Here is a 10,346-nt window from a genome sequence, read left to right as displayed (position 1 = left end):
GTGAAAAAAAATCTTGTCCAGTTTTGCTCCACGTGTTTGGTCAGGAAGGTTTTGGGATGCGAGATGGTGCCGGTGGACCGAAACTTCATCATCTCCAGCCTCCTCGGGGCCTCGTGTTACGGTTTCGTGAGCCAGCTGCCAAATCCCCCCAGGTTTCCATTTTAGCACCCTGCTCCAGCAGTTCTCGCCCGGTGTCCCACACCAGGTGCAGTGTGACACTTTTCACGTTACCTGGCAGCACCTCTGCCCAATTTCAAGCTGCGGTCATGTGAAGAAGCGAAGCACCTCCTCTGCTCACCCTTTCTTAAAATTATCAGTTCTCTGCATCCTTTAGCAAGTTACATTCAAGTTACATTCAGTTTCTCAGCCTGTTGCTTAGATTTTTTTCAAGCGCGTTGGTACCTAGCCCTGCAGGACCGTGTTTGCTGAGCCCTGCTGGGATGACCAGTGCTGCACCCGGGGTACGCACAGGGAGGGAAGTTGCTGAATAATGTCATTAAGAATCACTGCACGTGAAATAAACAATCAGGTGTCTTTTTTTCTTTTTCTTTTTTTTTTTCATCCTGGTTTAGGTTTAATTAAGAATTCCTCAGTTACAACTCTGTAGTTGTCAAGGTCTGAGAGACTCTTGGAAAACTTGTGTTTCAGTCTTGCTGGCCCAAGCATAATAAAAAAAAAAATACTCAGCCTGAATCGAATTTTTATGCTCAGTTCACGGTAGATTTCACTCCATTCTCATGTAAACAGCTTCTACGAATCAACATATGTGTCTGGGTGGTATCTCTCACTTTGTTTTGTAACAAAAAGCCATATTGCATCATTTAATTTGCTCAAGTCATGCAAATAGGAAAAAATCAATAGGACAAAAAGGGGTCGACTTATCCTCCTCCCCACTAAACTGCTGCCCACACACAGAGTCCTGTTGCTTATGGCAAAAGAATAACAACAACACCATTGTGTTTGTTAGTTGGTTCACTAATGGGTGAAACTGGAGAACATCATTCTCCTTCAGTCCCCAGCTCTGTCCAAATGTTCATGCCTTTTGAGGGAGCATTTGTCCTACCCCCTCTATTCCCAGATGAGTGAGAACTGTCTTACTGCAGGTTTTCAGCTGCAGATCTCTCTTTATTCATACCATATGCAGCAGCAGTTTGAGATTCAAGGCAGATATATTTCTTCATGTTGTCTAGAGACAGTGTCATTAAGCTCCTGTGTGCTAATTGAATTAAACTATAAACTAACCACACACAGATAACCTGAAAGATGTAGCTGGGAAAAAGAAATAATAAGTTAAAAAAAATAATAAGGACTGGAAAATATGTCCTTATTTCACCCTGTTTGCAATGCCTCAGTGGCATATATGCTACTGAGATTATTCAGTGCTTGGAGACCCTTGTAGTAATTGGCTCAATGCAGTAAATTCAAAGTTGAATTTTGGTTAGTTTTCAACCTCCATGCAGTTGAAGGGTTTAGTGTCTTCTATTCCTTGAAAATATCTTTTCATTCCCATTGTTTTGGTTTGGTTTTGGTTTTTTGTTTGTTTTTTACTAAGGGTACTAAAAACCTGATAGAAATGTGAGGAATTGACCATATATGCCACAGTGGCTATTTCTGAGCTGTTCAATCTGTTTTTTAAAATATAAATTACACTTTTTTAAAGGAATATTATTTTATAGGGCTTTAAAATCTGACTATTTTCCCCCAAAGTTTAACATTTATGAAATTTGCATATCTGCTTTATCATATCAACATCTGTTTATAAAAATGTCAAGATATATGTCGTTTAGACTTGCCAGAATGAGGTGGTCATTCCATAAAAGACATGGGAAATTATTATGGAGTACATGTGAACAGAACTTTTGTAAAAGCACTTCTTTTTTTTAAACTGTGTTCTACTACAGTTCCAAAACCGGCTTTTTAAAACATTGTCCTCCATCATATATGTACAGGATGGAGTGGGTATGACATGAACAGAAATCAGAACACGAGCTTCCTTTAAAAAAATAAAAGGAATTGAGCATGCTCAGTAGACATTTTCATAAGAGCTTCTTGGTTAAGATGCTGGGTCTTTGAGCATTTTTGACCAAATTATTGATCTGTGTTTATAATGAAAACACAACCATTGCCTGCGGTTTTGGGAACAGAAGTGGAACTACCATAATGCGCAGATTCAACGTGCAGTGGCTCAAGTAAGATTTTTGCCTACTGTTGTTGACACTTAACTCTTTGTCTTCTACTTTTCTGCAATATCCCCTTGTTTATGAAGGGCTATTCCATCCCAAACATTGGAATATCAGTTTTTGTAAAAGTTTGCTTACAGCCTGACAGGCAAAGAAGTCCTCTCTACCTTGGATGGTTTCACAGCCAAGGCTGTCAAGGAATGGGTGAAAAGTAATTGTTTTCAAGTGTGCCCTTTTACAATCATTTGTTTGCTCTGGCTCTTTCACGAACAAAGGCTATTGTTGAACACATCCAACTAAACAAATAACTCATCTTGGGGTCCCTTTAACAGCTGCCTTAGTACAATGATCTATTTACATATTACCCTAAAATTGAAACCGAACTCTTTAATGACATAATCCAGCACTATAATACAGAAGAAGCATATGTTCAACCCAACAGCTGAACAATCTCGTAGGCATATGATTTTTAGACATAAATGCTTGTATGTCAAATACAGCTTAATGCAGTGACTTATTTCACTGTTTGTTTTTTTTCCCTGTTAACATCAAAATTATATACTGCCTTTCTCAAAGTAGATATGACAGGGTACATGACAATATTCAATGTAAAGAATTTCTGTCTATTGTCTTCTTCTGTTTCTTTTTCTTTGCACTATTCTTTTTGTTGATGAACCTATTTTGTATCCTACACTTTCCTGTGCATTCCAGGATTTATCTTACCTTTAGTCTACCCGTTTTACTTTCATGTGGCTAGAGATTAAAGGATGATCTTACAGATGTTGTAAATTAGTCAGCAGAAGCCATAATCATTACTAGGCATGTTGCAATAAATGTTTGGAAGTTTTACATATTTTCCAGAGCACAGTTAGTTTAAACCACTGCAGTTTGATGGTTTCACATACAACTTTAAAAATTGAAGCAGGAAATTAGTTTACATTTCTTCAAAAGACCAAAGCCATTGTCAAATTTAAGGTCATTTTCAAAGTAGCGATCCACCAGAAAAAGCTTAATTCAAATAAGTATTTCATCTTTCCCTTAAAACTGGTTTAATATACTCCAGGATAAATACATTATCGATTTACTGGGATTCAGAATAGAACAGTTGTCCTGTCTCCCAGACAGGACAGAGTTATACAGCAGACCGCACACAGAGCAAATGTTACCACCCCATTTTGCATGAGCATTCTAAAAGTTAAATAACATTGTACTTGATTTTCAGATAACTGATTGACTCTTATTCCTTAATCTTCCGATTAGCTATTATATGGCCAAGATTCATTCCAGAAATGACATGAGGGGGTGAATTCCTGTGGTTAATTCCTGGATAGCAGCTGCTCAGGGGGATTAGGATCCTTTTGTCTTAACTTTGAGGACTGAAATGTTGGCAAGCATTGCTTCTCCTGTATCACCAGGCAATGTCAATTATGGTTTCCACAAGAAACAGCAAATTAGCTTTGCTATCCTGTAATTTTTAATTTTTTTCCCCCCCGTTCACAATGCATTCTGAGGTCTTCCAGTGGAAGTACAATTTTCTATCTGCATCACAGTGGAGTTAATTCAATAAACACCCTGAGTATTTACCTAGTAATACCTAGTGTTTACTTATATTTCTAAACACACCATCCCACTGCTACCGCAAGAAAGCCCACTGCCCGAGATCAAGTTCCTGATGAAAACGTCTGAGACCTTTGCAAAGCAGGTGACACTACTGAATGTAGGCAAGCACTTTGAAGAGTTTGTAGTCATGGTGCACTTTCCTTTGGTGGAAACGCCAAAATAGGTCATTTTGTCCTTAATTTAGGAGAGCTCCCAGCTTCTTAGTGACTTAATGTTCTCAAGAAGTAGCATTTATGGATAGTGCTTTTGCTCATCCCCTCTTGACGTCAGAATTCGTTCTGTTTGGCAGACAATGACTTGACTGAACTCTACAGGCCACTTCCCACCAGAACCCCAGCAATGCAAGGTGCTAAGGTCAGGATGCCATCGTCCCTTATGGAATTGCGGCTAATGCAGAAGATTGCTCCCGCTGTGTGGATTACGGCGAGCATATAAAGTTCATTCTGGATTGCAATCCTAGGCAGTATTAAGTCAAGTTCAAAGTTTTAGTGATGATGTATTTTGGCTATATTTTATTGTAGTTGTCATTATATTTTTTGTTCTTGTCTTCAAGGCATTTTTCCCTAGATCTGCCATATGTCGAACAACATCTGAAACTCAAGAAGCTAGACTAAGGTTCACAGTTCTGCTGCTAGGGACCAAATGAGCAGTGTAGCAAAGAGCATCGAAACTTTTTCAGGAGAGAAGGGGCTGGGGCTGTGGAAAGAACTCCCCAGGGAATTCAGGGCCAATGCAAACCTTTTGCCATACATGCAACGTGCCATCAATTGATTACTGTCTTTGAGGTTTAAAATAAAAAAAAAATTTAAAAAATCCCTTTCCAAAAAAAGATGTGAGACAATTATATTCCCAAGGAAGGTCTGAAGAGAGATCATAAACCATATGTGGCAGACGTTAGTTGCATAACTTAATTGCAGGTGCTATGAAGCAGAGGATAATCTGAGAACAGATAGTTGAAGGACCGGAACATTTAATGCATTTAACAATCCTGGCAAATCTGATGCCAATGGCAGCTCTTCCAGAATAAGGGTAGAGGCTAAATGGTGTTCTTCTCATCAGTGGGCCAACTTACGCCACTAAAATTCAGTACACATTTCAGATGGCCTTTTGACAATATATGTATGGTAAGACTGAATTTTCCTGGAGTTTGCCTTTTGAATTAAGGCTACTTTAAATCGGATTCTGTGTAAGTGTACAGGCCACATATTGTGTAATACTTTGAATACGCGTCTGTTTAAAACAATGGGGAGTGCATTTATCTGAAGTGTTTGGTGTTTATGTAATTATGATCTGTAAATAAAATGCTGAGTTCAGAACCATGTTATCAAAGTACTGCATCCTAGAAGTAAGCCCACCTATGAGACAGCATACTCAGACATATCAAGAGTCTTCATGCACTGAATAACTTATTATATCAAAAGTAACTTATATAATTCCCATCAATGCTATGTTGCAAGGGAATGGCATTGGAAAGTCTTTCTACAAATCAGCTCAGAGATATGAACTATAGCAAAACTGTGTCAGTATTTTCAAATGTGCTATTTACCAATATTTACAAACTACAGAACACAAATATTTACCACATTAATATTTCTTAATATAAGTGTCTTCCAGTCTTTGTTTATAACTGCGTTAAAGGAATAGCAGAAAGAACCTGAGCTTTGTTTTTGCCTTGGATCACATTCAGTCCCTCTCAACTGAGAACACATTTCCCATTACCCACCATTGGGATGAATGATCAAAAAACAATCCATGTGGTTAACAATAGATTAACAAAGTGCACTGCATTCAAAGACTAATAAAGACGACGATGCTGTTTTCCATTATTTTTCATGATTTGATGACATTGCGCTCCTTGGGCTCCTGTGTTTACTTAAACAGATCATCAATCGTGGTTTAGTGCTTCTTCAAGTACTATGCATAATATATGCTCTTTTTTCAGGCCAAAGTTATAGTTTCATTATTGACACAAGATGTCACTGACAAATTCTCCTTCTAAAAAGAGATGTCTGAAAACATACAGCTTTTCCCACCTCCCAGTAGAGAGAGCAAAAAGCACAGGAGCATTAACAACGGGACAAATCCCAGGCACCTGCTGAGCTCCCCAGCAGCCACGTCAGTAGCCAGACTGCGGTATTGTTCGAGATACACCTATTTAACAGATACAGAGATGCAGTCTTCCTGATGTGTTTTGATGGTAGAATTTTAATTTTTAGTCTCTAAATACTTGAACAGGTCACCTTACAAGTTAGGTAAGAGAAGTGGGCAGCAGGCCTGCTGCTGGAGCTCCTCCTTATCTAAATGACTCCTCTAGTTCAGAGATTGCCTACGCGATTAAGAGATTTGCGGGTGTGAGGCCATAAAATAACTTGAGTACTGTGATTCCTATCTGAGAAAAAAGAAGCAAGCTCTTAAAATCTCACTGTCCTAATGACATATTGCACATTTCATGGTAATAACTTCTGCACTTCTGGAACAGTGACGTGAAACGTCATGCATTTATACTAACCCCATGTTAGCGTTATTTATTACATCACATCATGCCATCTTTTTTTTTTTTTTTTTTTTGTAAGATGGGGAAACAGGTTATGTGTTTATTTGTCTCTGGTTTGTGGCTTGCAGATACTTTCTGTTACCAACAACACAGACTGTGCGAAGCTACTGGAGGAAATCAAATGTGCACACTGCTCACCTCACGCTCAGAACCTATTCCACCCACCTGAGAAAGGGGAAACACCTGAGAGAGAACTAACACTTCCCTACCTGTGCAAAGACTATTGTAAAGAATTCTATTATACTTGCAGAAGTCACATACCAGGTAAAACCTATAACAAAATACAGGGCTAAAGGATGTCTGTTCTGAACTGTTGATATTGCCTGAGCGGTCGGAAACCCAGCTGGGTAAAATCCCCCTTGAGATCCAGAGGATTTTGCCCAAGCAAAGACAAGAGTATCTCAGGGTTTTCACAGCAGATCTTACCTAATGAGGTAAACATTTTGGGCACTTTCTTGCCACCCTCCTATTAAACTCCCCATGGAATACAGGATTGTTGTCAAAGGCACCTGAGATTATTACCGTTGCTGAAATATTAGTGCGTTCCTTCCAATCACGTAAACAAGTAGTTGGCCATCCAAAAGGCTATTTTAAATGATAGATGGTTTTAAAATGCAAGAAATCAAGGATGCTGGCTGTTTGTTGTAGACTGTGAAAGCTGAGGAGTAAAGTGTTTTTTCTGGTTTTGTTACCCTAGAAACTGATGTTTTTTCCGCAGTGTTTAAAGCCCACTGAAATCAAAGGGAGCTGTTTGATAGACTTCTGTGATCTTTGAATCACTTCCAACGCGCTGTTAACAACCCAATTCTTAACTAAACTAACACTTCCTCACTGTAGTCAGTAGAGTTAGCTGGACATAACCAAAACCAGAATTTGACCTGTGTTGTCTGAGGCAGTCACCAAATGTGTGCTATCACTTGTAACTATATCAACAAAATAACCACAGAAGATCATTCTTTTAGAAATACTGCCTTGATACACTATTATATTAAATAACATCTTTGGTATTCTCAATAGTAAATTATTTATATGTTTAAGACTGTCATTTTTAAACTATGCTTTTTTCCTTGTCCAAACACTACTTATAAATAATGCCACACAGGAGAAAATAATTAAACTGGTTAAGATTTTTTTTTTTTACTGGCAACACAGACTGGAAAAAAGAGTTGATAACGGATATGAAAAATGAATTTGTGAATAGTCATTACTGACATATGAACACAGCTTTGTAAGAAAATACAAACAATTTGAGTAAGTGGGATAGGTTAAGTGGATGAGATTTGGAGGAGCGTTTTTTAATTGCATGCGTATAGTGTGTACTTGTTTTCCCTGAAATCCCAAGACTGCAGGGATTTTTTGCAGCGTTCTTGTATTGACTTGAGAAAACATTTTGAATTTACTTACTTTTTCCCTTTACTGTGGTTTAACATGTATCTCAACCCATTCAAATATGAAAATATTATTATTGTCTTTATAAACTAAGATGTTTCTAAGGCTTTCGTAAACCAGCTGTTTCTTGCTCTTTATCACATTCCCCAAAGCAAAGCAGAATAGATCGCAGTTGCCAAGACTGCCTCCTGAACAGCGATAACAGATTAGATATTCTAAATGTTTGGCCCATATAAGAAGTCAGCACAAAGACTTTTTTTGACATGAGTTTGTAGCTAGTGTAAATGATTAGCGTGTTCTGCAGAGCAAGTCCCTCGTAGCTGTTTTGTGAATTCTGTGTTTCTGAGGAAACAAATTGTTTAATTGGAAAAAATGAAGGAGGGAAAAGGGAGAAAGAAGGAGGAGGCGGAGGGAGGGAGAGAGAATGAGAACGGGCTGAGCAGCACAGGAGCTAGAGCCACAGGAACCTCACTCCTCAGATCAACATATGTGGTGACGAATGACAAATTTATTTTTCTACAAAGTTTGTGTATATGTAAAACTGCTGAAGTGCATCAAGATGTCAAGTGCTTTTTGTGACCACCCAGGTTGCCTTGAAAGATAACCAGATGAAAGCATAACTTTAGCACTGGACAGAGCACTGTGCTTTGCAGGAAAATGAGCTTACAGACTTTAGCATCAGTTAAAATAGGATTTTTCCTACATCAATCAGATGCTAATAATCATTTTAAATATTTGTTCTGAAAGTGGGTTGTGCTAACAAAAAGTTGTTGCGTACTTATATCCACTAACAGCGTTAATTTGGTGACTTCACTGGTACCTATGGTTGGTGATACCTATACTAATATTTCCCGAAGGTATTAATTAAGATAGATTTGGGTCCCTCTTTTTGAGAAGATGGCTTATAGGATTTTAATAGAATTTAATATTCTTATGCATTCTAAAATATAAGTAATTAAAATAACAACTTATTTGGGGTTTCCGTTTTACTTGTGAGACTCATATAACCATAATAATATTTACTGAAAAAGAAAAAAAAAATAGAAAATGCAGAAGCTATGTTTTGAGTTTAGCCTGGAGGATTAAACAAAGAGTTGGAAACTAACAGGCCCCCAAACCCAAGGTCTCTGTCAGTTACTCACTGCGCATTTGTTAAAAAGTCAAATAATTATTCTTCTTCCATTAGGGAGTGCTAATGGTTTCTGAACACCAGTACAAAGGAGTTTAAGGAAATTGCTGACTATAAAAATAATTTTATCCCTTGAGTCCTGCACAAATGAGAAATATTATTATTGATTTCAGATAGCAAGCATCCTTTCTGGAACTGAAATTTTAGCAGTACGTATTAACCAAGAAGACTGAGAAGTTAATATATGAGTTTTTTTGATGAGTTAGCTCTAGAAATGAATTATTGTTCTGTCTCTTTTTGGAAAGACGAAAACTCTAGCAGATCCTTGGTTAACTCTTTTGAAGATAGCAGTTTGCCCACCAGTTATGACTGTATCAGAACTTTCGCTGACTTCTTTAGGAATATCCAAAGAAAAAGTGGACCCAATTCTTTATTCAAACGGACTAACAGCAGTAGCTGTTAGGATTGTATGGATATGTTAACGCAGGAGGGTGTGATGTTTCACAAAGCCTGTGAGATCAGAACTTCCCTGCTTTGTCCCAGGTAACTCGCCTCATTAATTCCCACCTGATCTTGTGAGCATCAGTTTAAGCGATTACTGATGGGGACACTGCAGTTAAGTGGCTTAATGAAGTATCTTCAAACAATAGGAATTTGAAGTTTTCCAAGGTCATAAGAAGACAGTGTCTAATATTTGTTATTACTATAGCTCGTAAAGAAAGGCACAGCTGATTGTCCTTCTAGGCATGAGCAGAAACTTGATCCATGCCACTGGAAGTGATATATTCTAAGGAACAAACCCGTGCCACAGCCACAGCGCGTTCTGCCATCCAACAACATTGGACAGATCATAGAATCATAGAATCACAAGCTCTCCATTATTTTTGTTTGAAGAAATGGGTTCCAGATGATTGTGGGTGAATTCAGATCCAGGCCCAGATCTGAATCCAGGCGTTACCAGAACAGATATTTGATAGGAATTTTTAAACTCCAAGCAGGGGAACCCCAGACCAAAATGCTGGAAATCTAAGAAATTCTGCAACCCACACAGCAATTCCAGAAGTTCTAACTTAGTCAATTAATAGTCACAGTCAACATAGTTAACCTGCAGAAAAATAGCAGTGGCTCATAACGTCGCTACTGCTAACAAGAGCATCAAGGGGATTAACCCTGGCACTGCCTGTGTGCGGGTGTGTGCAATGGGTGAGTGTGAGAAGAGAGCCATTACTCATTTGAAAACCAGTAGGAAGTGATGTGAGCTACCACTGACCTTATTTAATTTTGAAAGAATAAACCTGGAATCACCTCTCTGATTTAGTTTTCACTGCGAATTGAGAAGAGAGAGGAGAATGTGGGGTTTTTGGTGAACAAATCCACATCTAGCTGTCAAAAGTGCAAATCAGGAAAAAAAACAAACCCAAAACAACCAAACCAGGAAAATGCTTCTTTTGCACAATAGTGAACTGTACGCTCA

At 38.3% G+C, this 10,346-nt stretch overlaps 1 protein-coding gene across 1 annotated transcript in view; it reads left to right on the top strand.

Moving 5' to 3' along the window:
• The first annotated feature begins 63 nt into the window (after positions 1-63).
• The window catches only part of HHIP (hedgehog interacting protein), a 68,295-nt gene continuing 58,012 nt past the window's right edge, over positions 64-10,346 (top strand). Inside the window, exons 1-2 of the mRNA XM_010076870.1 lie at positions 64-126; positions 6,423-6,618. Of these exons, the coding sequence (XP_010075172.1) occupies positions 64-126; positions 6,423-6,618 (259 nt within the window). The remainder of the gene's footprint in view (positions 127-6,422; positions 6,619-10,346) is intronic.

This window comes from Pterocles gutturalis, unplaced genomic scaffold, assembly GCF_000699245.1.
Source record: "Pterocles gutturalis isolate BGI_N339 unplaced genomic scaffold, ASM69924v1 scaffold6763, whole genome shotgun sequence".
Classification (NCBI taxonomy): domain Eukaryota; kingdom Metazoa; phylum Chordata; class Aves; order Pterocliformes; family Pteroclidae; genus Pterocles; species Pterocles gutturalis.
Note: the sequence above shows the minus strand (reverse complement) of the source record. Positions and strands in the feature narration are given on the sequence as shown.